The sequence below is a fragment of the Trichoderma harzianum genome, assembly GCF_003025095.1.
Source record: "Trichoderma harzianum CBS 226.95 unplaced genomic scaffold M431scaffold_20, whole genome shotgun sequence".
In the NCBI taxonomy this organism is placed as follows: domain Eukaryota; kingdom Fungi; phylum Ascomycota; class Sordariomycetes; order Hypocreales; family Hypocreaceae; genus Trichoderma; species Trichoderma harzianum.
Window position 1 is genome coordinate 80,439 of NW_020209268.1, and position 25,738 is coordinate 106,176.

The window sequence follows — 25,738 nt, forward strand, 5'->3', positions numbered from 1 at the left end:
CGGCTACGGCTGTTGCTCCTGGCACGATGCCTATGCCTCGATCTGGAGGACCTCGAAGCTGCTCTGCGCCGTGTTTTGTCCCGCGGTTGATCACGGTGTTCTCGGCGGTCTCGATGTTCTCGCTTGTGGTGAGCAGCGTCACGATCTCTGGTGGATGAAGATTGATTATGTTGCTGCTGCTTTGGCTCACGGCTCCTGCGAGAGGACGATGAGGTTGTCTCGTGAGAATGGTGCGAGTGATTGCTACGGGGTTGACTGGCTCGGCTACTACGGCGAGATGTCGACTCAGAACGATGTTCGGTAACCGGAACGGTTTGGATCTGGATACCAACAGGGAATGCGCTGTGTTGCGGAACGTCGACTGAGGATACAGAGTTGCTCGCCAGTGATTGGAACAATCGGGTCAAGGCCAAGCGGACGGGAAGCTCAGTCCTGGTGCTGGGGTGGGCTGATGTTGTAAGCCTCGAAGATCTCGGAGTGCTAGGCGCGGGGCTGGAGCCAGATTCGATCCGGGCCCTAGACGAGCGAGGGGAGGAGGTTCTGGTCCGAAGCTCACGAGGCACGTAGCCCGAGGGATAGCTGACGACGTGGATGGAGTGCGGCCGCGTCCTTCGGGGCCCAATGGGGGGCGTTGGGATGCGCGAGACGGGGTCAGCCGAGTCGTCTGCGGCAGTTACAGGGACGGCAGCGGCGGAAGCGTCGGCGACAGGGGCGTCCAGGCGGTACAAGATGTTCTCGTTGCTGGTGCGGACCCAGTCGTCTCGTCGGCGGCGCCTGCGATGGCGAGAGTCAGACTCGCGGGAAGCTGGCATATTGTCATCAGTGCGTTGATTCTCGCCGGCATTGAGGTTATTGCTACGGTATGACTCCCGTCGATGGGCTCGCGAGGATGAGGATGGTGGCTGCACTGCAGCTCCAGCCGGCATGTTGGCAATCTGGGGGAGGGGGTGGAGGGGCTCTCTCTCGGGATGGGAATATCTGGTCTGCTAGCTTCGACCACGACCATCAAGGGCAGCCAAAGCAAGCCACTCAGACCGCCATTATCAACTGCCGAAGCAGCGCTGGTGGAGGCCAGACTGGGCGAGAGGCACAATCTGATATGCGGCGGTGAATTAAGGAATAGGCAAAGAGGGCAAAAGCAAAAGCGAGCGCCTATGCAGGGCTGACGAAAAGAGGAGAGAGACGGGATCGTAAGAGCTTAATGCAGCGGGGGTGGTTTGAGTACGAGTAGTGGAAGAGGGGAGGAGAAAGAAGGGTAGCTGTGCCGAGCTGGCAGCAAAACAAAGAGGGCAAAATGTGTCGATCTCGAGGACTAGAGTGCTTTTGTGTCTAGATTCAGGGCAACTTGCAAAGGGCCAGACGAATGGGGAAAAAGACGGGCTGGCAAGACACAAAGATAAGAGGGTCGATGAGGCAGCGAGTGAGTCGACGAGGAAGCAAAACGAGTGAAGGATGGCAAGAAAAAAAATCAATTGTGTTGTCATTGGGCAGCGAGGCAAGGTTTTTCTCCTCCCGTCTCGTCTGTTGCTCGTGATTATGTGAGGCGAGACGGCGGCGATAAGATAGTCAGATGTCAACCCAAAGGAATCCATCATGAGCGCTGCATCTGCAGGCGAGCGGCCTTTGAGAGCCCAGAGCAGAATCATGAAGCCTGCAACAGAGCATCCACAAATGCAGGCTGGACACGTCGATGGGTGGTGACGTTGACGGTTGGGCAGCTCGCATCCACCTGGGAGCCCACCAAGAGTCCACTGAAGCTCAGCGAGGATCCAATGGCATTTTGCCCAAGGGTGGCCAAGGGTGCAATGTCACGCTCAGGCACTCGCCTCAAGGAAACAGGGTTGCAGCATTGACGGGCGAAGCGAATGGCGGGATGATAGGCAATGGGAGGCCAGAAGCCGGTGGAGGTTGCTGCAGAGCGCTTGCAGGAGCCCGCTGTGGCTTGCAGTTTGAAGAAACAGGAAGAAGACGTGAAAAAATTGCAAATAGCATCGCCGGCATGATATCGAGCCTTGTCTTGATACGCCAACACAGAGGGCATAGCCAGTCCTCGGGAGCCCATGGGAAGATCAGAGCAGAGCAAAAGTCGGACTCACCTACAGAATATTGGAGCCTTGGCGGGAAAAAGAGAACAAGGCAATGAATCGGAAGAGGATGCAGGCAGACGAGAAAAAAACCTGCTGATCGCTGCCGAGTTGTCGTACCTCGAATGGAGCAAGAGTGCTAGGCGAGACGCAGCTCTATGCGATGCGATGCGATGCGATGCTAGGCGAAGGGCGCTGGACAAAGGACGGATGGACCGATGGCGGATCGCGACGAGGGCATGTATGGGATGGTATGGAATGGGCTGAGCAATTGGAGAATCGTCTGCTTGTTGATTGGCGAATGGAATGGCGATGCTCGTTCGTTTCGAAGAAGAGGGGGAGGGAGAAGAGAGTCGATTGGAGAGAGGGAGAGAGAGAGAAGAGTAAGAGAAGAGTAAGAAAGGTGATGTGATGAGGAGAAGAAGAACCAAGACGCTGAGCTGCCCAAAAAATAACAATCGCGCAATAACCAGAAACCCCAGAAAAGCCGCGAGTCTTTAAACCAGCTCGCAACGGAATAGTCCCAAAGGTTAAAGGGGTTAAAGAGATTCCGGTGGCAGCGGCAAAAAAAGAATTGGGAACTGAGCATCAAAATGAGGCAGCGCTGACTGTGACTTAACAATGGCCGGGCATCTCGTCTTTAACCAACTGTGTCGGCTACGTAATGCGTCACTCGGTCGTGTTTCTGGCCTTGATTTGGCCGGCTTGTTTTTTTCTCTCTTTTGCTGCTTTCCTTGCCTTGCCGGGCTTAGCACCGCTTGTCTAGCCCCTCGCCCGTTGCCTGTTTGGGGTCAGCTCGGCAGTCATTTCCGGGGCTGATGCGAGCGGGCGGATTAGGCTCGGGTTCTGAGGGGGGCGCCCAGTTGCTGTTGGCAGTGCAATGGCGCTGGAGCTAGGCGCTGTGCTAGGCCTGTGCTAGGCTCTGCTGGGCCTCTACTGGACGCTGTAGGGGGGGATTGTTAGGGGGGAGGAGTTCTGCAACGGCTAGGGGGTTGGTTAGTACGGTTGGGGCAGTAAAACAGGAGGAGACGAGCATAGGGCTGGTGATGTCACCACGAAAACATTGACCGTCGAGGACTGATTCTGCTGAGGATTATTACAGTGACAGATTCCAGATTTGGTGATGATGCTTTGTCAGGCTGGGCTGCGGGAATTTCCTCTTGAATGGCTGCAGGTGCTCTATCAGGGAATTCAGTTCTATTCTATGCACATACACCGGGATGAGGTTATTGCACGGTCACTTTCTTCCGGAGAAGCTCCAAAAACAACATGGAACATCCCGCAGTTGCAGAACACAGCACAACACAACACAACACAACCCACAGCTTCCATCTTCCTTGGCAGATTGAATGGAGCATTCCTTATGCTGGCAATCTACCTCAAACTGCTAGCGTAGTCTACAACAGAAACGAAGGATGAAGGGGTGACAGCGAAGAGACAGAGGAAAAAAGAAAAAAATCACAAAAGTCATCGTGATCGACGTCACCAGTCCCGGCACCCTGGTCGCTGCTTGGACCACAAAGCGCAAGGATGTGCGCGTTTCCCACGAACCCAGCCAGAGCCTGCGATGCAATTGCGCGTGTCTCAAGTACTGTCCTCATTTAGTATTCATGTATCATGCCTCATGCAATCGCCGGTCTGATCTGATGCCCATCTGACGTTTGCACCGCCTCATCCGTCCATAACCACTTACTATGCACTTACACCCACAAAACAGCTTCGTCTTCCCGTTGACAAATCGCCTCTGCACGAGGGCAAAAAATAAAAGAATAACACTAGAACACCAGGAATAATAAAAACCAAGAACAAATCTCGACCCCTTGCTAGTTTTCTTGAAAATTTGCGCGGCTAGCTCCGGGCGCAAACTCCCATCTGCACTCCAAAAAACCACCATCACCAAACTGGGCAATGCGCATATGCACACTTCCATACATGCCGTATTCCGTCCGTATTTCGGCTCTCATCTCATGCCACAGACCACAACATTCCAATCAATCTCCTGAGACGAGACAAAAACTGTATTTCACTTTGCTTGTTTCAACACCACTCATAAACAATAAGCTCCCACTGTTCTTCCCCATAAAATACCCTCAGCTCTCTCCCGTTTCCGGCCACAATGTCTCAGCTCTCCCCCCAATCGCCATGCTCTCCATTGTCAGCTTCTTCCCAGCTCGGAGCTTTCTTGGTATTTGAAAATGAACCAACGCCCCCAGCAGCCCAGTTTTGCGGATTCGGCTCTCGGTTACCGTCCCGCGACCCCTCCGAAGCCCCATATTGCCGAAACAAATTTTTTTTTTTACTCTCTCTGCTCAATACCGAGGGCGCCTTCAAGCCCTCACCCCTTCACCTTTCCCCTTTTGGCACACGCCAGCTCTCTTCTTTTATCTTTATTTTATTTATTTTCAAAGTTTAACGGTTTCCGCCCAGTATCATTTATCTATTTATTTTTCTTTGGATTCATTTCACGCATCAATCAGCGTCGTGCATTATGTCTCACCCGGGGTTTTGGCGGCCCTTGCGGCCGGCACTGCCGGGTCCTCACACCCTCCGGATCTGCCGGCTCTCCCCCCCCCCCCTTCCACTCTCTCGGCACAAATCAAAAGACAGTCGCCCTATCTTTTTCTCCGTCTCTGTGAACTATTCAACACGCCGTTCTAGAACGGGATAGACCCTGAGGCTCAGGAGATTTAGATCTCACCAGGTGACTTTTTTTTTCTAGTCCCAAACTTTGGACAGGCCGCTCAGCCACCGGGGACGCGGCATCAAATCATGGTGATGCTGAGTGATATTGTAGTGCCCCGGATGTTCTCGGCTTGTCGTTTCTGCCCGTCGGCCTGGTATTGCAAATACATGCTGCTACCTTACTCCAGTTTGAACGATTTGGAACTCACACGACCAACCCTGAATCAAGTAGTCCAATATCGCCACTCATACCGCCAATCAACTCTTAGACGCCTCGGTCCCAATCCTACGGATGATCTCACATTGTCATTAGAGATGATTGTTTAAGCTCTCAGTCGATACTGAACAATGACAGAATGCTCATCTCCCCGCCTTAAGCAACGAGTTTAAAGTTCGTATTACGCGTCCCTATAGCTCTCCCGTGAGAGCTCTTCCCCTCCTTTGAGACAGCATCTTAGACCTATCTCCACACTATCGATCGTGAATGATCTCCGGATTATCTGGCAATCAAGAGTTTGTAATTCTTACGCCCACCTGCACAAGTACGTCATATCACCTCTCCAGCGAACTGCTGCAACCCGCTTGGTTCCATGCAGCAAAAGAGTCCCGCACACTCTCGCCCGGCAACTAGTCCAAGTAAACAAAAAAAAAAAAGTCTCCATCAATATCCCCATGTTCCAGCATCGAATTTTTCACCTTGCATGAGCAACTTATCCCAGGAAATCCCGGCTCTACCGTAGTTGAACAAGTTGCCCTTCCGCCTTTGGCCCCATATCCACTCCGACTACCGGACCCTCCGGCCGAATCCGGGCCGGCGTTGACCCTCTGATGGCGTCGATCGAGATGACGATGAAGCCAGTGTGTATGGGTCCAAGGGTCTTAAGGGTCTTGCATGGGACGAGAGGTGGTATGATGCGGGAGTGGTTGCGTGGATCCACTTGCCTAGGCATGCCTTGCTGTGACAATGATGTCTTCGATTCGAGGATTAGTTCGTCGTATCTATAAGCGTAACTACGCCTCAAGTTGTCTTGTTATACCTATGCCGGTGTTGAGTGGTTGTTATCCGTTATCTTGACCTCGGTGAGTGTACATGATTCAGTGTGGCTTAAACGCATAGTAAACTCTCTTTATTTGATATGTGCCAACGGAAGCTGCCAAAACTATTATTGGGTCAAGATTCCACATCATGAATCTTACTTTCACAAACTCGTATAAAGTTTCTTGATAAGGGTATCCCGGAAGAATGAGTCGCATCAATTGACCTTTCAGTGACGACGATCAACGCCTCGGTTATCCAGGCGAGCCACTGATCTTCATTAGCATTATGATATGAAAAATGACATGTCACACTAGGTTATGTAATTGCAAGAGATCGATACCTAGTAGGTAGCACAAATGGCGTTGTAGTTACGTCGAGCAACTACCAGTCACATCTCATTTTACTTACCCTAAGATTCGCGACGTATCCAGTGCCATCTCAAGAGTGCTAGGCGGAAGCATTAAGTTCTACAATCTAGCTAACAAAAGAATTGTGGTTAATTCCCTAACACGAGACCAACTGGCGGCTTAGACGACTCAGTCGATACATCTCGTACCAGCACGTGGCATATTTCTGATAGCTCCAGCGATCTATAATAGATCAATAAACTTCCAAAGGTTATTATTCATGAATAGACCACGAGGCCACGACATCTATATTATTAAATAAGGTTATTCATCCAACGAGCGCCTTATTCAGGTACGACCGCCACTCCAGAATCTTAAATACTCGTGTTCAGCTTCGGGCCGAAGTTATTTATATGGCTACATAACCATGTTTCCAAATCTATCTCGTATCGTTCTTAAACACACTTCGCAGAATGGTTACACGGTGAAAATGGCCAATCCTTGCCGATGTTCCCCAAAAACGACACCGAATCTAGTTGAGTTGGTCTCGATGATACCCCCATCATCTCATCTTCAAGGCTATATTCGTTTTCAAGTTCTAGCGTTTCAGATCTAATCTCCCTTCTCTTTCTCTCTGTCTCCTCTTAGACGGCTTCTTAATATACAGAACTGGCTAGCTTCATCTCTCACCTTATTAAGACATCGCCGTCGTTAGAGTCATGCCTACTCACACTTGAGTCAACCAACGAGTTAGGATATCGGCCTCTCTGTGGTAACACAAAATATCATGAAGATTTCTATTTCGTCCTCTTCTAACCATATATCTCGCACATGTTCTAACTTCATCATATACACCACCTCATTCAAGTCTTCTCTCGTCCAATTCCATACATTTCCATCTCGACCCATCACAACCACCTCATTCAAGCCTTCTCATCCAAACATCACATTCTCCCATCCCATCTTGAATACTCAACCCCCATTCACCCCATCCTCCCTCCTCAGCCGAAACGCCTCCATCAACCGATTCCTCACCATCAAACAACTCAACGCAATCCTCCTCCCCCCAACAACCCCCCTCCTAACATCCTCCTCCCCCGCCCAACAAAATGCCTGATGCTCCTCCGGATCAAGCACAACCTCAACCTCCTTCCCCCCCTGGGGTTCTTCAACCTCAACCTCAAACGCAAACCCGCAAAACACCCTCGTCCCACTCCTATTCGTAAACACACTCCACTTCCCCCTCCCCTCCCCCTCCGTAACAAGCCTCTTCATCCTCTTTGCAACCAAACCAACTTCCTCCCTAACTTCCCTTGCGCAGCCCGCTAGGATAGAGTCATCGCCTGAATCCACTGCGCCACCGGGTGTTTCCCATAAATTCGGCATGCTGTCGTGCGCGGCCCTTTGCACGAGCAGCACGCGGCCCTGAGCATCGAAAATGTACGCCGACGTGGCCACGCCGTCGAAGTTCTTGTCGTGGATCTCGAGCCAGTCGGATTTGGGGACGGTCCATTCGATGAGAGATTCGTCGAATGCAAAGTCGGCAATGGGGCCGCCTTTGGAGTTTGTGTCGACTGGGGTGTTGACGACGGACATTGCGTCTTTTGTTCTCTCTCCTTCCCCCAGCCTTTCTTTCTTATTCTTCTTTGGTATATGAAAGGAGATGAAGTGAGGTTATTCTTGTTCAGTGTCTCTATTGTTGGAGAATATTGTAAATTGTGTTTTGTGAGATGTATCAAGTCAAGTTTGACGAAAAGTGAGTATGCAAAATAGGCGGTAGTTGTCAATCTTTATGGCCCGCCCGCCGGGTTCAGCTCCGTGTCCTTGTCCGTCTTTAGCGGCTTGAGGCTCTTTGTTAGGCGCAGAATTCAGGCAGCACAGCTCAGCTACCTACCATCAAACCCCGGATTTCAGGTAACACATTGAGTCATCCATTCTGGATTAAAGATGAAGCAATCAGCCTCACAAGGCGCCCTGCTTCCTATAAAGTCATGATGGGTAGAATCGGCATTGGACATGAACGATTATTCTCTTTCATTCAATGGGCAAAGAGAATTCACTTCACAAAAGGCATCGCGCCCAACAGTCACAATAGATCTGCAAAGTTTTCAAAGAGGCACCGCTCATGTCAACAAGGACATTAAATCTTCAATCATTTCGCCATAAGTACATGTAAACATTACCAAATCCCAAACTCCCCTTGACCCTCTGAAACACGACCTCTGAAACAAGATCTTTAAGAAAATACAGCCAAATATAAAGTGCCCTCAAAAAAAGGCATCCCGCACTCCCGCTGTAAACTTACCCTAGGAATCAAAATCCGCACGTCTCTATCTAACATGAGTGATCGCTTTTCCACATCCCCAATTCCAAAGCCGCATCACCATATACCCCTCATTTGATTCTGAATCTCTTGCATACACCTTAGGCTTACAGCCGAGCCTTGTTGATTCATTTGAAGCCTTGATCCATCGCTCTCACTTGTACACCAGCTCTCACGACTCATAGATGCGATATGTACTTCCATTCAGGACCCCACGTGCTCAACCATTTCACGTTCATATTGTTTGAGAACTGGCCAACCATCTTCCAAATATCTTACAGTCCGTCGTCTCCGTGTATAGTGAATACTAAAAATCAAGCGCTGCTCTCAAAGTAGCGTGCGTCCCCGGCTGCTAGTTTAGCCAGAGAGAATTGTAAGCCGTCGAAGCCATGTTGGTATTAAAAGTAAAGCCATCGCCTTATTGTGCCTCCCAATGCGAGTTATTTTGTCGGATCCTGCCTACTCGAATAGCAAAGAGTGGTGCAAACTTCCGGCAGACACAGTTAAACCACTCTTGCCGTATGATTATGTGGGAATCTGGTTGTAAATTTGATTTCCTGTTGAAGGAAGTAGCAGCCAACCCGATTAATAGTCGTTCCCGTCGACCAATCTTTTCTTCTTCTTCTTTCTTTTTGTCCACTTAAACCAGTATGATCATGGCAGGGCAAGATTATGTGAAGCTGAATTTCCCCGAGCTAACAGCCGGCGGGCATTAAGATTTGTCTGTATAATTTAATCCGAGGTCAAGGTGGTGGATTTTTCTGTCCTGGCCCGCATCCGAGTGGCGTGACTATCGAGGCAACGGGCCATGAGATGCGTAACTGGCCAAACGGCTGCTTTGTCCAGCATTTGGGACGTAACTCGAAGAATCTTGGTTGCATAGCCAGCCTGTCCATCATCTGGGGTTCCGGCATCAGTGGCAGTCAAGCTGGCCATGAGGTCCAGGCTAATCTTCATCTCCGCCGAAGACAGGACTTCTTGTATCCTATCCAGCAGCTTGATGTCGTCTTCTTCCAACAGCATGATAGCGGGCATTTGCGAAGGTTCAATGTGCTTCTGGCCCAAAATACCTAAGTATGGACCAACTCTATCTTGCAAGGTGGCGACCCACTCGGCAAGGACCTGCGCGCAGTCAAATGCGCACATGGCTGACTGTAGGGGGAGCTCACGACTAGTAAAGTCAGCAAAGGTTACCCCAAGCTTGTCCGACATGGCCAAAGAATCGGCCGCATAAAACGCGGCTTTCCGTAGATGTCGCTCTCGGCGGGAAATGGAACGAGTGGCGAACTGAGAGCCGTTGGAGAATTTGCCCGAGGGATCTGAGCCCGCTACTGAAGCTGATGGCGAACCAGTAAAGAGAGAGCTATCAAAGTTATCGTTGCCCATCGGCTCTGCGTTGGATCCGGGGGAGTGCTCGGCATGCTGGACAATCTCCGTTCCTCGAGCCAGTTCCTCGGCCATGCCGTCCCAGTCTCGCTGCCAAAACTTTTCCTTGGACCTAGATAGATTGACAAACAGCCGCACGTATGCCAAGTCAAGCAAAGGAATGGCGTCGGCAGAAAGCGGGCCCATGCCGTACGGATTTGGACGCTCTACGGTGTGTTTCGGATTGCTGGCCCAGGCCACTTGCCATGCCTTCAAGGCTGGCTCGATATGTCGGTGCATCTTTTCCGTCTCCTCGTTGGTCCAGACTTTGTTATGGTGTCTTTGTCGTGTTTCCCAGATGTAGTTGTGCAGGGCATTGATGAGAACTAAGCAGCCGAAAGTGCTGGGCCTGAGATTCGTAGAAGGTAGCTCAGCCGGGGAGTGCTGGCCGCCATTCATCGCCATGTGCTTCTGCTGTCGCTCATTTGTGCGCAGGAGCTCTCCGAGGGCGTCGCAGAACTTGAGCCGGTTGTGGTTGGCTGCGTCGGGACCGCCCTTGGCGAAGAAGTGGGTGGCCGATTCGGCGGCGAAGAATTCCTCGTCACAGGGGAGATCCAGCAAGATTTCAGAGTTGGTCAGAGCCGGGGTGTGGTTGTAAGCGGCAACTAAGAGGCTGGACATGATGAAGACGGCGTACAGCGTGCGCTTGCGCTCTTCCTTTCGCTTCCACTGGAGCCACTCCTGTCGTTGTTCGAGTTCACTTTTCCTATTCCACATTGAGTCATCAAACATGCGAGTATCCTGTCCATCCTCCTGCTCGGGCCGTAGCAGATCGGCTGCCTGGGCCAAGCTGACGAGCGCTGCGCAGTGAGTTGAGGCGATGTCGCTGATGGTCTTGTCGCCGCAGTTGTGGCCGTAGACGACGTTGAGCAGCATCGCCTGGACGAGCCAGACGGGCGTGTGGGCTGAGCTATCCCTACCTTGTGACGATGACGACGGCTGGTCGGGGTCGCCGCTGTGCGTGCTGCGTCGGACATCTGCTTTGCGAACGTCGGCCTTGCGTCGTTCCTCGAGGTAGAAAAAGATCATCTTCTTAGCCATGGTGAACAGGTCCTTGGACTGGGCTTGCTCCATTTCATATAGGGCGCCAATGGCCGCCATGGCGAGCACCAGACACCCACTACCGCCTACACCATTCTGGCGACCGCTCGGGGACGTGGACATGTCAAAGGACAGGGTGGGCAGGTGCAAGAAGGGGAAATGGGGATGGAAATATGAGATGTAAGCTGAGACATAACGCTGTAGATTCTGGGTACTGGGCACGTTGGCGGCCTGAGCCGGGGAGGGCGATTGGAACTGCGGCGACTGCGGCGAGGTAAAGGGATATTTACGGCCTCCAAAGGGCAGGCACTGGGAGAGAATGGTCACGATGGCAGTCCTGGTGGCATCTGTGATTGTGGTTACGGGCGAAGCGCCATGGTTAACGCCGTTGAGGGATGATGGGGTTTCCGGGCCGGCGTTGAAGCCAAGGGTCTGGTTAATGCTCTGCGTGTTCAGTCCAGATACGACGGAAGGGCTCAACGAGCTCAGCGATGGTGGGGGCGTGGAGAAGTATGGGTCATTGATCTTTTGAGTAGCTGGCTGAGGTGATAAAGGAGCTCCATTGAGGAGATCCGGAAAGACTGAACCATTCAGATCCAAAGCAAACGGGTTCGGCATCTGCGGGGGGCCCATCACGGAGGGTTGCCACATGGTACTCGTGCCAGCCGGCGCAGGGTGATTTGATCCATCCAACATGACATCGCTGATGCCACTCTGGCTCGTCGTGCTAAGAGCAGACGGGCTCGACTCGTCCACCACATTTTCGTTTGTCTGAAATGACATTTGGTGCTCAAACCCACTGAGCCAGTCAAAAGAGTCGTCAAAGGCCGGATTCGACGGGATGTCGTTGAGGGCTTGCGCAAACGGGGAGGCCTGCTCCATTACCATCGAGGGCGGGGAATCATTATAGTGAAGCGCGTTGGGGTTGATGGTTGTGCCCGGCGCGAACAAGTAGCTCTCAAAATCAAATTCGGGGTTGAAGGCAGCGAGGGGAGGTGCTGTACGCAGGGCATTTTCCAGATCGGTACCGCCGATCTGGCCCGTCTCCAGCTTGGGGAGGCCGTGCGCGAGCGTCGCCCTCTGGCCCATGGTCATGGACATGCCACCAAACACGGGGTCGAAGTTGTGGATGGGCAGGCCAGCAAGACTGGGGTGACGGCTGTGCCCTGCGTGCATGCCTCTAGCGACGTTGGCATTGGCCGTGGCAATCATCTGCATGGCAGCTCCATCGACGTGGCTGATGGTGTTTGCCCGCGGACGCATCGTGTTGGCGGCACCCGGGTTGGGGGCCGTCGCCGCATGGCTGGCGCCCACGACGCTGTTTTTGCGAGCCCGACTCTGGCCTGGGGGCACGCCGCTGGTCGACTCTCGGCGGTTTCGCGGGCGAGCGGAGGGCGTCGACGTCTGATGCAGCTTCTGCTGGTGACGAAGCAGCAGGTCGCGGCGGGCAAAGCATCGCGAGCACTCCGGGCACTCAAACGGCTTTTCCTTTGTGTGCGAGCGCTCATGGCGCTTCAGATGCTCCAGGCGGGCGAAGGAGCGCTGGCAAGTCGCGCAGACGTGCGGGCGAGGCTTGTCGGTCTTTGGCGGAGGAAAGTTTGGAGGAGCCTTGGGCGTGGTATTGACAGTAATGGTAGATGCTGAGTCGCAGGGCGATAAGGGTCAGCTATCAGAGGCAAGTGATTTGATTGATACTTTTGTGTGCGGGTCGGGGCGAGTTTTGGGGGGGAACCCGAGGGGCAGAGAGGCTGGCGTCAAAGGAGAATCGCTCACCAGAGTCGTCTGCGTTTGCAGAGTTGCTGCCAACGCTGGCGGCTGCGGCCGAGTTGGACATGTTGGAGGCGCGCGACACCCGGTGGCCAGAATCATTCATTACCATGGCAAGCCAAAGCCGCAAAAGCCACCGTCCGCGAGAATGAGCAGAGCGGCGGTTTTGTGTTTCGAGACGAGGGGCGGAATGGCCGTGAGAGCGTTCGGCAGGGCGGTTTCGCGGGGTGCTGGGCCGAGCTACAGTACAGGCGCACGATAGCTAGGATTTGGCGGGGGGTTCGATAAAGTACTTAAGGTTTCGTTGTGGTCGCGGATAAGAAAGAAACGAGTAGAAATACCATGAAAGACGGACTAGAGACGGCGCGGGTGAAGCATCCCAAGCGGTGGCTTTGCGCAGAGAAACAGCGGCTCGGGAGTCTCTGGCGTCGCTCAAACCAAGACGGATGAGGCCATCAATAGACGAAGCAGAGATTGGGTTGCTGCTTGGAGTGAATCGGAGTGAGAAGGAAGAGGTTTGGTGACTCGACGGGCGACGAGAAGGTACTACTAGGCAGGTATGCGGCGACACAGTGCCGTCACTGTGCGGTCCAGCCTGTTCTGCTGCGCCCGCTAGCACTGACCGGGGCCTCACAGTGGCTCTTGGGCCTGCACACGGTGCACGGCTGCTCGTACGGGTACTCAAGCGCTACTCGCCTGTACTCGTACCAGGTGCTACCGCCCGATTCGACCTGGAAAGCTCCGTGCAGGCGGCGAGGCCCAGCACCGGAGGTACGTACCGGCAAAGTAGCGGCGAGTATTTTTGCGGCCTGTTTCTGCGCACGTGTACTAGCCGGGACCAGCACAAGTACCAGCACAAGTACCAGCGTAAGTACGAGCGTTGGTCCACAGCGGCGGGCCCCAGCAGGTTTATTGCAGCAGCGCATCCAATCGGCAGGGGCCAGGGCAAGCTGCTGCAGGCAGAGAGAAAAGAGATCAATGGATGGCATGCAATATACAGTACAGTACATGCAATATACATGCAGTCTGTACAGTACGGTGCTATTAATATTATGGAACTAGCACCACGGATATGTATCATGTCCGGATGCCTGTCCTGCCCTGTCCTGTCTCTCATGTACGAGGGATGTCGCACGCATCAGCTGCTCATCCTGCTGGGCATTGGTGGGCTGTCCGGCCGAGTACCTGCGAGGTAGACGCTGCGCTAGAGCGAGCGCTGGGTGCGACCCTGTGCTGGCTTCATGGACTCACTGTCGTCTGCCGGCGAGTTTCTCGCACGGTGCTGCACTGTAACCTGCAACAGGGTGTGGCCTCTTTCTTCCCACAGCGAGCGAACGAACGAACGGATGGACTGGACTGTTTATTTCGTCGGCTGATGGTTTGACGCATACATAAGGCGATGCAATCTGTGAATCAGTATCAAATGTACAGTGAAATAAATATTAATTAATGCCTCTCGCATGTGCTGTGCTGTGACATCAAATGCTGTGACATGCTGTACTTGTTTGTACGGTGCTGCAGTTGCAGTTCCATGCAGTTGCAGTCAAGTGGAAAGCCACGGGTACCCGCGGATGGCGCGGATGCCTGTTTCAGCAGCTATTGGAAGACAAAATACCGGTTGGGCATTGGTGAGGTTGGTTTGATGGATGATGAACCTTGAATTTTTATTTTTATGTTTGTGTTTGAACTTTGAATTTTCACATCGTCATGCTGGGCTATTTTAATCCGTTACCGGCCACACACACACAAAGAACAAAAAAAAAAAAACTACACGCCATCGAGTGCCTCGCATAATGCGCAAACTGCTTGTCGCATGCTAACCTCAACTCGGGCATTGTACCAACTTTTAGGTACTAAGTGAGTTGATGTCAGTCCAGCCCATGGCGGCATGTACGTTCAAGGTACCTCCGCGCCCAGGGCAACAAGCGCGGGTACACAGGCTCTACCTCGCACTTGTTCCTTTGGCTGCGTTAACCTTATCCGATTCCGGCCCCGAGTCCTGTCGGCAGGCTTCCACTCTTTTCTCGTCTCGTTCCATCATGACCTCGTTCTCCTTGTCGCCATCGTTGCAGAGTTCAGCCAATCTCCACTCCGACTCTTACTCGTCCAGGTAGCTTCTTGCGGTCGGTACCTGTAATTTGTAAAGCCAAAGGTAGGTATGCAACTAATGGGGCACTCGGGCTGCCTGCTCACCATCCGATTCGAGGTAAAACATCGCCTGGCCTTGTGCCGCGTGAAGCCACGGGCTTGGAGGCTCAAAGCTCAACTGTTGCCCTGGACCACTAAAAACAGGGCCGCTGCGTATTCCTGTTGAAATTGACTCCCACGTTTGCGTTGCCATGTTACTCTAATTCCATCGCGGTCCAGCGCAAACATGGAACATCCTGGTCGGGGGCCACTGGGCTCAACTTCGACATGCCGGGAAGACTCCGACGAGGCAATTATCCCGTTTGGCGTGCCATCCTGCTGTCCGTTTTATCGCAAGCCCACCCTCCTGTACGTGATGGCACGCGGCACTGTACGAGTCCTGTCCTGTCCTGTACGAGATACAGCACAGCACGCCAGGGGCTGCTCTGTGCCTTTGAGGCGCCTTACGAGCACACCAGTCGCATCTATCTACAAGGCGCCAAGCGCCATCTTTCTAGCACCGCACCCCTTGCGAATCCTGAGCCATGTCCCAGAGCCAATGCCTTGGCCGCTGCAGTGCACGCATGAGAGGACGGAGCTATCCGTGGATCTTTTTTCAGTGGGCGAGGGTTCCACATGCGGCGCAGAATCGAATCGAGTCGAGTCGGTTCAACGCAGCGGCGAAACTCCCCAAAGAACCACAGAACAAGGCAGAGTGGCGTGGAGAACATAACGACGCTGGGCTGGGCTGCTAATGCTGATGGCGATTCGAATTAGCGGAACTCGATGCCTTACTCTTGTGTGCCCAAAAGCTGACTAGCCGCAGGCTTAGCCATTTAGCAGCCGCCGAGGACTGGACAGAAGTTCTGGTCCATGATGAGGCCGCGCTCTGATTGAATGCTTCGCATCACACGCTTGGCCTCAAGGGGCCTTAGGGCATCTGCAGCGGCGCACGGTGCGAGCGCCTCCATACTGCGTGTTTGCCGTCCTAACGCCAGGTACGAGGCTAACAGCCTGGAGGTACTGCTTGGTCTGGTCCAAAGTTGCGAGAGACTGCATCTACCGTACTGTGCTGTGCTGTGCTGGGTGTCACCAACATTAACCACGCTGGTAAGCATGTGCTGGATGAGCAGCGGTGCTCCTTGAACTTGTGCTGTGCTGCTTTGCAGAGGTCGGGTGTCTCAGCATGGAAAGCGTTGTAATACTTGAATGCTCAAAGACGACAGAACACGACGAGATCAACGCCATACTGCGCAACTTAATCGTCGTTTACTCGAATGAGTACGAGATGATACGGCCAAGACTGAAGACATACCGATAACAAAGGTACCCGGTGCTATCGGCCGTGTGGTGTTAGTGCTTCAGATAGCATGGACCTGGTTTCTGGTACTAACGGGATCGGAGCACGGAACCTGGATTGCATTATGGAAGAAGCAACGCCGATGAGGCGATGTCGAAGCCGGCTTGGTCTAGTATCAGCCACTGCTTCCTCCTGCCCATGATGCTAATTGTCATCTCGACAAATTCATAATGAATTAGTAATTCCAGGTCTTTGGTTTTCAGGAATTTTTAAGTTTGCTGTTGGTAGGACTATACGGTCAAATGGTGTAGTATGAGGCAATAGGCGCACGTCCATTCGTATGTAGAGCTGTCCATGCTTGAAAATACAGCCAAGGCAACATTACATACCTACCTACTTACGATCTCAAAAGCCTTACACTGTGCAATGTACGAGTACAATCCGATACCCTCGCAATACCACTACCGCCCAACAACGCTCGCTTAACCCGAGCAACTAGATGATCTTCACCGGTCCCACTGCAGCCCGGCAGCTCTCTCGTTTCGGATGCTGCTGCTGTGGCTGTGTCGTGTTGAGCTCTCCAATCTCCTGATCAATGTGACCCTGTCCCGCCAGCTAGACCTGAAGCCTTTGTGCGTGCGTCGAGAGAGAAGACTAACTAAACAGCTGTGACCTGCTTGGTAGTAGTATAAGCGATATCACGGCGGATTTGGGGGCGTGTGTGTGTGTGTGAGTGGATGGATGGCCTTTTAATCTATTCGTCTGGCTCTTGCCGAGCTTCATAATGCATGCAGGATGCAAGCAGTGCAGGATGCTGCAAATAAAGCTACAAAGGCCAGTTTTCTTTGGCCCTTGGCCCTCTCCACATCACATGGTAATCGTACCAAGTGAATAAACCTGCAGGATACATGCAGTTATGCGGCGTGTTGTCTCGAATTATCAGTTGCCTCATACAAGCATTTTAGAGCACGTATGATGGTGGCCTGTTTTTGTCCATGGAGCAAGAAAAAAATCGCCACTTGCTATTCATGAGAAAACATGGAATTTATCCTTTCTGATTTTTTCTGAAGTGCAGACTGAAATCTTTTTTCATTGTGAAGAAAAGAAAGAGAAAACTCATCTTCAGTTTCAGTGCACGGCTAGTTCAACAACCCGACATCATACTATTTCTAATTATGTCTGACATCGCAGATAAGCTCCCGTCAGCATCTTGAATGCTACTTCGATCGAACATCAGCCCAAATCGAAACGAATTACGACAGAAAAACAAAAGATGAATTCTTCCAGATTTCGTCCAGCTTCGAGCGATGATCCTTCTTGAAAATAAAGCCAATGCGACCTTGCCATTGACACTACGCACTCGTCCGTCTCATCCAGCAAGCAAACATGCCACGGCCCTCTCTGCCCATTGTGGACAATTGCTCTCCTTGACTTGCGTTGGTCGTTCACCAGCCCATTGGCACTTAGAAACAGCTGTTGTTTCCATCCGTGCTTTAGATCTTCGTAGCTCCCGACACCAGATCGGCGACGCTCACTCGTGCCTGAAGATTGTTGAGCCAGAATAATACGGAGGCGTTGATCATCAAGAGCTAGTCCTAGCAGCTATTTCTAGACCTCGGCTCACCAACTGTCCAGCTTCCAGCTTCATGCTACGATAGAGAAGCTCTCTATGGTATGAGCCGTATCTCTGCCTCAAGCACCAATGCCCCTATACAAGCTCTTTCCGATATCGAAGTGATGCCTCCAATCAATGCCGTAATGATGCCCGAGCTCCTGGTATCCATCAGGTATCGCAGCTAGGCAATCAATTCATGAATTAGCTGTGGGTCTGCATGCTGTGATCGGCTACAGTGTTATTGACACAGTCACACACGCACTCAACGGCTATGCAAGCAGCCAAGAGGTCCTCTCAGGTCCTTTCCGAGCATTGATCCATTCTGATCCATTCTGCGAACTAGGGCCCCATGACGGCATGACGGGCTGCATCTCTGCATTTCTAGCCATGGGCCATGATAGCTTGACGGCATGAGATTTCCATTCCATTGCTAGACAGATCTAGGAACCCTCGTGGTGTAAGTTTCACGCCGCGGCAACACTAGCAACGCCAGCCGCCGAAAGCAATATACTTGAAACGCTGCTCCAGGTCCAGCCAGACAAGAAGAAGCAGACGGGAAAAGAAAACGCAGGGCCAGCCCATGAGGTCACCGAGGCGAAGGAGGAAACAAGGCATGTTTACTTGGGGACAAGAAAAACCCAAACGCACCATCACGTCACTTGTTGGCAAGAAAAAGCAATAGCTCGGCCACCACCCCCGAACCAAGCTTCTGTTCCAATCTGATCGGCCATCCATCCTCGCTTGACCGACCCCAGACTCTCTCCCAAGGGCCAGTTCCTCAGACCCCCCCTTTGAAGGAGGTTGTTCCTGGACCCATATCAAACGAGGTCAGGTGCACAACGTCGTCCAGGGCCCACAGCTTCTTTACGGCCTAGAGTGGGCAGAAGCGTCACAGTTGATGCATCAAGTCTTCGGAATGCGAGTCGGCAGAGCGGCTCTGCCATTCGCTGATTCGCCCGTCTGTCCATGCACGTTCACTGACCGACATGCTGCTAACGTGCATGTTTTGAGTCACAGACGATGATTTGGAGGCTTGAGGATTTCCCATTCTCGACCTTGGAACTGGAGCACGGATTTTCTCGTCTGGGTCTCCATTCGACCTGCTGCCGGTCTAATTCCTTTTGCTCTTTTGCATTCGCAAGGGTTGCCTTTATGCACACTAGTCCTGTGCGTGGGAGGCCGCCCATGTGATTGAATTGGCTAGTATCTTGATTCTTGCATTTTGCTGGCTTTCTTTTCTCAGTCCTTCCCAGCAGCCGGGGACGCACATCTGCCCATTGTTTTCTCTCTCTCTCATCGCAGCATCCCTGGCCAGGTGTCACTTGCGCTTCCCGTTGTCAGGCACGAGTCAATCTACATGAAAGAACGCTTATTTCTCACGGGCTTGCTTGCCCACACGCGGCGTGCTGGAACCAATTTTCTAAACAGAAAAGCAGGGTCCAAGAGGAATGATTATGATTACCAACTTCTTATTTGACAGGTACCCATCCATCCATTCTCTCCCTTACCTACACACGACCCCAAAAAAATCTGAACCCCAATCTTCGAAAAATCCTGCCCGCCCCTCGGTTTACCCCAACTCCTCCTCCATGGCGGGGCCCCCGGCCATTTCTTTTGCGACTCCCCCGGATTCTGAACCTCAATCGGGCTCAAGTCGCTCTGCTGACCAGGAACCCTTGGGGGGGCGGGCGGTCTGTGGTAGCGCACTTGGGACACCATCGTGATACCCCTGTTTCCCCAGATTCTTCGACTAGCTCTTCGGGCTCCACGGCCATGCAAAGTTGGAAATGGAACAGGCGACGAGCCGTTTGTGGGATTTTTTCCTGGAGGTCGCGGTTCATTTGGGTGGTGTGGCACCTCCGTTTTCTTTTTTTCTTTGGGGAGATGTCTTTCCCATCACACATGCCCCATTCGAGCAATGTCTCAAGGAGATCCGTCGTAGAGTAAAGACCGTGCTTTCGTACATACATGTGGTCAGCTCCCCGGAATTTCCGGCCCTGGAAACACCGTTGCTCTAGGTCAAGCTGCTTGCACAGGCAATCCTTGTTCCAGCTGGACGGGAACCAAATGGTACACCAGGACCAGTCATTGCCTGACGATAACAACTCTTACTACATGTGAATATCCACTTAAAACGCCGGTCAAAATATCTCCAGAGCTCCCCGAGTTAGCCGGCGAACTTCGGACATGGAAGCCGGCATTAGCTGCTTTGCGGTAGCCATTCAGCCATTCTCCAGATTTTCTAGAGGCCTTCGTACTACTCGTTTCACACTGGGTCTTGTTTTTTGGGCCCCAATCATTTCATACTATGAATTAGTAGTCGTATTTAGAGCCGAATACTCGGCTATTGGTTTAGCCGCTTTGTTAACAAAAAGGGGAATTGGTTTGCAAGCGCGAGCAAGAGCTTTACCGAAGAGAGATGTTGAGCTTCATCAATAACTCTAGTGCAGCTAATGAGAAGGCGGCTTCGCCTCGCCTTCACATTGGGAAGCTACCATTCCTCAGTGTGGACAAAAAGGGCGCGCATCAAGTATGGATTTACGACCAACGGCAAATGGAGCCTCACCTCGGGGTCACATCTCATACAAGATGGACACACCCAACTTGACTCCAAAGACGGGATCACTGTTCCTTTGGCGTCATTGGGGCGAGCTTTCGCATTGGCGCCTGGAGCTCCGGAGCAAGCTGCATGAACCTAGGACCCGGGCCAGAGGCAGCAAGTTAGTTGGGGGAAGGTCTGAGAATCCTGCCACGCCAAAAATGTCCCACGTGCTCGGGTACAGCTCCGGGAGCTGGCCTCTTGAATGTTTGTTTGTTCGACAGAGTTGGTTGTCAGCCAGCCACGAGGTGTGTTCCGTCTCCCCTAATTATAGACGGGACGGCCGCGAGATTGCACCATGGACCAGCTGGATAATGCAAAAGAGGCCAACGCTGCGATATTAATCCAAAAGAGAGAGACCCGTAGGAAGTCCGGCCCACAACGGCCTGTGGTGCTATCGATGGTGGCGTCCAGGGGCATTCCCGTCCCCCAATCTTGCGTAGTTGTGTTGGAATTTTGCTTCTACTATTTCGTGGTTTTCTCTCGGTTTTATTGCCAATGGTTGCGTGTTTTCCGTGACGATCGGCGGTCTTACTTGCCGCTTCTCGGAGCGCTTCTCGGCGGCGGCGTCATTGCAGAAAACCGGGAATGGCATCGTCCATGTAGCCTCAGAGCTAGGGGAGATAAGTAGCATGAGTACTACTGCTACTACGACAAAGCGAACGAACGGCCCTGGTCAGTGCAATTGTGCCGTGAATGTGATTGCTGGTTCCACTCGCACTTCGGGCCTAACAGCAAAACCGCAATCGTGGTCCGCGCGGCTGGAGCGGGCAAGCGGACCAACGGGCAGCGAGCAGAAGAATGGCCCCAATCGTATCGTATCGCGTGCTGGTTGGGCTCTGCTCTGGGAGGGATTTCATTGCTGCCTGGTGATGTCGTTTGGTTGATTACATGTACGTCTTGTTTGACTTGCTGCTTTGGATGACCTCGTAGAGTTTGGCCTGAATAGGCACGAGCAATTGACTGGATCGGGCGGGTTGAGGTATTTCCATCTTGGCTGGAAGTGATATATACCTGCCCTGCCCGGATTGGACTGCGTCAAAATGCTGAGATGTACGAGTAAGCGAGCGGCTATTGGAACGGCAGGGCAGACGTCTCAAGCTAGGATTGAATACTATCTCCAAGACATGAATCGTCCGACTAACCAGCCCTACCCTGTCTACGGTAGGCAACGGGCTTTTGTGCTTCGCTACCAGAAACTCTTTTGGGGATTGATAAAGTCTCCATGTAAGATGGTTAATCAATTAGTTTTGCGAATTAGGAAACTGCTTATAGAGATAACGAAAACGTGGGTATAATTGTAAGTTCAAAACGGCATCTCTTGCGGTCTGTGCGCATCAGCATGGGCCGCTTTTTATAGATCTGGTCATGGAGCGGGACGGAAACAAGACGGAAAATCTCTTTGAAGAAAGAAGCCTGAATAAGCAATTTGTGTTGGGGATTGTTTCAGTAATTCGTCTTGGATGGGCTCAAAGTGCATTATTATCCGTTATTCTCGCTACCCTATATGCACTGTATATGGCATCTTTGTGACAAAGCTGTGTCATTAATACTAAACAAACAAACAAACAAACAAACAACATTGTGACAAAGCTTTGGATCTTTCGCAAGAAACCTTGCATCGCATCAATTTACATCACATGAGGCAGAAGTAACAAATTAACAAAAAGTATATCATTATCCATAGAGCAGAGAAACCCAGGCGTCATATTGACATGATCATATGATGTATGCTTCTTCCTGAGTCAAGACCTCTTTCGATTGGTGGTCTAGAACAGGGCCAGGGGCAGCGGAGAATCCTCAATGTGCCGTATTCCGTCAACCCGTCCTCTCGTACGAAAAACAAGGGCCTAATGGCTTTCGGAAGAATACTCTGACATTCTTCAAGGATGCTAATACGGAAGGAGATTTTGCTGGTTACTCATTTGCGATGATAACCTATGATTGAGAAATATCTAGGGTTTACCCTGGACTGTTCGATTTCGAGGTTCTCACTAGCAGGGCATTGGAAGATAGTATTCGACATAGTAGGGTTTCATGCTATTGTAAAGACTCCACGAGCTACCTACTTGGGAGGTGAAAGATTACTGCCTTCCTATCAGCGCATGAATAGAGCTTACTACGGAGTACACATGCCATCAACGGCAACTAGACGATATAGACAGATTTCGAAAGCGGAGCAATCTGTTTCTTTATCGTAGCAGACACAGCGCTTAACTGATCGCCCATTGATTGCAACGCTAGATCTGGGGTGAGACTATACACGGCATATAAGATATGGGCGCGTAAGATCACAGCCGGAAAGACACGTGCTTTAAGATAAGATTTGTCTTTTATCCACTCAACTCGTAGGAGTTGCATCCTGTGGGATATTTGCCTATGGTATAACGTTGCTTAGGCTTTTTGGATAACCTTAAATCCGCTGCGCCTATTTCGTCTGAGCCATGCCTGGTTGCCGCCCCCAGATTTGTAAAGGATGGCTCATTGTTTACCAAAAATGATGCTGTTGGATCAGTTCATGAATATGTAGGAAATAGTATCACAACTTTGATAACTACGCCCTTGGGCACGTCATGCATCATATCCAGCTTCCTAAATTTCTTGGGAAGTAAAGGCATTGTAAAGGAGAAACGGCTATGACGGATCACGGTCTTTCGACCAGTGAAGCTATTTTCTCATCAAATCTCCGCTGCAACTTCTCATCAAGGACTTTGTTTGTTTCTGAAACAAGCAGTCCCATCATTCGTGTTGCTGAAATCTGACCCCGCAACGGCGATGATGCGCTGTTCATAATCCCTGGTTCGGATCCGGACTTGATCGTGGCCTTGTTCCATGCCGATTTTCTCTCCATACTCAATTACCGCCAGATATGTCCGCAGAAAGCGCACATTCTCGCTGTTCCGGCGATACAACGCACTTCCATTCAATGATTCAATGCATCTTAATTTTTTACTTTTACAACACTTCGGGCCTTTTATAAATGGGGTTGTGGTGCTGCCAGTGTAAAACGGTCTACTGCGGAAGTTCGGCACCCATGTGGACGGGTATTTCGGCACTTAGATTACGTGGATGCTCAAAACAGCATTAATGATGCCCCTAGATTCGAAGATCTAAACGGCAGGTCTTTGTTGACTTTTTAAAGAGCAACACGGGTTGGACAAATGCTCAATGGGACCGTTTTCTTGGAAACTTCCCTGTTCATTGGTTTGACAGCGAGGTGCCGCTCCTCAGCCCGCTCCTCCGCCTCTGATGATGTTCCTTGTTCGCGGGTGGCTTCTAGTCTTCCTTGTCGATTCTACTAGGACAAAGAAGGATGGTGATTATATCTTTCTGGGTCGTGATTGACATGCGTTGTAAGGGGATGAGGGGGTGCTTGGGGTGTTTAAGGGAGTTGAGAGATTCCTATAAGAAGACGTTGTTGAGTTGAGTTTAGAGCTCTTGAAGATCGACAGCTCAAGCTCTTCAAAGGTTGTAAGCTACAAGTCAAAGACACTTTCAAGTTCCCAAACCGCCAAAATGCGTTACGCTCTCATCGCCTCCATGCTTGGCCAAGCCGCCATCAGCGTTGCTATGCCTTCGGAGCCCGCTCACAGCCCTCGTGCTGCCGGTGCCCAGGCCTACGCATCCAACCAGGCTGGTAACTACAAGCTCACCTCCATTGCTGCTCCCGTTCAAGGCAATGGAAGCCCTGGCCCTTCTACTTGGAATCTGTCCATCGACGACTCCAGCAATGGCTACAAGCAGAAGATCACCGGTTTCGGTGCTGCCGTGACTGATGCCACCGTCACTGCCTTCAACGAGCTGTCTGCCAGCACCCTCAGCCAGCTGCTCGACGAGCTCATGACTGGTGCCGGTGCCAGCTTCTCTCTCATGCGCCACACTATCGGTGCCTCTGACTTGTCTGGCGACCCAGCCTACACTTATGACGACAATGGAGGCAATGCTGACCCCGGCATGACTGGCTTCAACCTCGGAGACCGTGGTACTGCCATGGCTACCATGCTGGCTCAGATGAAGGGCCTCAACTCCAACCTGAAGATCTTTGGATCTCCCTGGAGTGCTCCTGGATGGATGAAGCTGAACAACGCCATCGACGGCAACACCAACAACAACAACCTGAACGATGGTTACCTCACCAACAACGGTGCTCAGTACTCGGCCGCTTTTGCCCAGTACTTTGTCAAGTACATCCAGGCATTCGAGTCGCACGGCGCCACCATCGATGCCATTACCCTCCAGAACGAGCCCCTTAACAGCCAGGCTGGCTATCCCACCATGTACATGTTCTCGTACGAACAGGGAGACCTGATCCAGAACTACGTCGCCCCTGCCTTGAAGGCGGCCGGTCTGAGCACCAAGATCTGGGCTTACGACCACAACACTGGTACGTTGCGATCTCCATTACTTACAGACCGTGATTCATGTAGCTAACATCATTGTTCGCAGACCAACCTGATTTCCCTGAGCAGGTCATGGGCATCGCCGCAGACGATGTCGCTGCCGTTGCATGGCACTGCTATGCCACTAACCTGGACTGGACTGTCCTGACCAACTTCCACAACTCCTACCCCAACACTGACCAGTACATGACTGAGTGCTGGACCCCCTCCACTGGTTCTTGGAACCAGGCCGCCTCCTTCACCATGGGCCCTCTCCAGAACTGGGCCTCTGGTGTTGCTGCCTGGACCCTCGGCACCACTGCCCAGGACGGCCCTCACCTGTCCAGCGGTGGCTGCGGCACTTGCACTGGTCTCGTCACCATCAACAACGGCCAGTACACCTTCCAGACTGCTTACTACATGATGGCCCAGTTCTCCAAGTTCATGCCCGTTGGAGCCACCGTCCTGAGCGGCACCGGCAGCTACACTTACTCCGGCAGCGGCGGTGTTCAGTCCGTTGCTTCTCTCAACCCCGATGGCACCCGCACGGTCGTCATCGAGAACACCTTCGGCAACGACATTTACATCCACCTGAGCACCTCCAGTGGCCAGGAGTGGAGCGGCAACGTCCCTACCAACTCTGTCACCACCTGGGTCCTCCCCGCTGTTTAAGCAGGTTACGGATTGTTGGAGATGAAGGAAACTTTGATGTAAATATTTGTCTACATAGTGGATTTGCCACTGCACATACATATTTGGGGATTATGAACCCATGCTGTAGAATGAATGAATACGGTTAGCCTAACTTGGATATGAAGTACTTGATGTGTTTAAAAGTGAATTTTATGTCTCTCTTATAATGGATGTGAAAGCATAAAGCAAGAATTACCATGATTTTGAGATAAAGTTGATGGTAATGGTGCATAGATACATGTAGCGTCTTACATAGCGACTGAGTATGTAAAAATGACTTGTGTCATATATGGGCGACTTAGTTGGCAGTGTATGCA

General features: G+C 51.8%; 8 protein-coding genes across 8 annotated transcripts; 3 read left to right on the forward strand and 5 right to left on the reverse strand.

The window, feature by feature from the left end:
* Positions 1-91: 91 nt before the first annotated feature.
* M431DRAFT_317018 (hypothetical protein) lies at positions 92-1,019 on the reverse strand. The gene is made up of 2 exons (XM_024914268.1): positions 333-1,019; positions 92-267 (listed from the first exon to the last, which is right to left on the reverse strand). The coding sequence occupies exons 1-2, from the start codon at positions 924-926 to the stop codon at positions 265-267; spliced, it is 597 nt and encodes a 198-aa protein (XP_024768765.1). The 5' UTR covers positions 927-1,019; the 3' UTR covers positions 92-264.
* Positions 1,020-1,642: 623 nt separating this feature from the next.
* On the reverse strand, positions 1,643-2,062 carry M431DRAFT_10256 (hypothetical protein; the record flags this gene model as incomplete). The annotated part of the gene is made up of 1 exon (XM_024911456.1): positions 1,643-2,062. The coding sequence occupies one exon, from the start codon at positions 2,060-2,062 to the stop codon at positions 1,643-1,645; it is 420 nt and encodes a 139-aa protein (XP_024768766.1).
* A 1,539-nt stretch (positions 2,063-3,601) lies between these two features.
* M431DRAFT_317086 (hypothetical protein) lies at positions 3,602-4,147 on the reverse strand. The gene has a single exon (XM_024914269.1). It carries the CDS (start codon positions 4,012-4,014, stop codon positions 3,700-3,702), a length of 315 nt encoding a protein of 104 aa, XP_024768767.1. The 5' UTR covers positions 4,015-4,147; the 3' UTR covers positions 3,602-3,699.
* Positions 4,148-6,942: 2,795 nt separating this feature from the next.
* Positions 6,943-7,925, reverse strand: M431DRAFT_513138 (hypothetical protein). Its single transcript, XM_024919961.1, has one exon. The coding sequence runs from the start codon at positions 7,746-7,748 to the stop codon at positions 7,125-7,127; it is 624 nt and encodes a 207-aa protein (XP_024768768.1). The 5' UTR covers positions 7,749-7,925; the 3' UTR covers positions 6,943-7,124.
* Positions 7,926-9,207: 1,282 nt separating this feature from the next.
* M431DRAFT_126801 (hypothetical protein) lies at positions 9,208-13,210 on the reverse strand (the record flags this gene model as incomplete). The annotated part of the gene is made up of 3 exons (XM_024912299.1): positions 12,715-13,210; positions 10,891-12,581; positions 9,208-10,839 (listed from the first exon to the last, which is right to left on the reverse strand). Exons 1-3 carry the CDS (start codon positions 12,818-12,820, stop codon positions 9,208-9,210), a joined length of 3,429 nt encoding a protein of 1,142 aa, XP_024768769.1. The 5' UTR covers positions 12,821-13,210.
* Positions 13,211-14,424: 1,214 nt separating this feature from the next.
* On the forward strand, positions 14,425-14,921 carry M431DRAFT_513141 (hypothetical protein). The gene has a single exon (XM_024919962.1). It carries the CDS (start codon positions 14,589-14,591, stop codon positions 14,820-14,822), a length of 234 nt encoding a protein of 77 aa, XP_024768770.1. The 5' UTR covers positions 14,425-14,588; the 3' UTR covers positions 14,823-14,921.
* Positions 14,922-14,964: 43 nt separating this feature from the next.
* M431DRAFT_317126 (hypothetical protein) lies at positions 14,965-15,620 on the forward strand. Its single transcript, XM_024914270.1, has one exon. It carries the CDS (start codon positions 15,083-15,085, stop codon positions 15,566-15,568), a length of 486 nt encoding a protein of 161 aa, XP_024768771.1. The 5' UTR covers positions 14,965-15,082; the 3' UTR covers positions 15,569-15,620.
* Positions 15,621-23,865: 8,245 nt separating this feature from the next.
* Positions 23,866-25,400, forward strand: M431DRAFT_513145 (glycoside hydrolase family 30 protein; the record flags this gene model as incomplete). The annotated part of the gene is made up of 2 exons (XM_024919963.1): positions 23,866-24,733; positions 24,796-25,400. The coding sequence occupies 2 exons, from the start codon at positions 23,866-23,868 to the stop codon at positions 25,398-25,400; spliced, it is 1,473 nt and encodes a 490-aa protein (XP_024768772.1).
* Between the last annotated feature and the right edge of the window lie 338 nt (positions 25,401-25,738).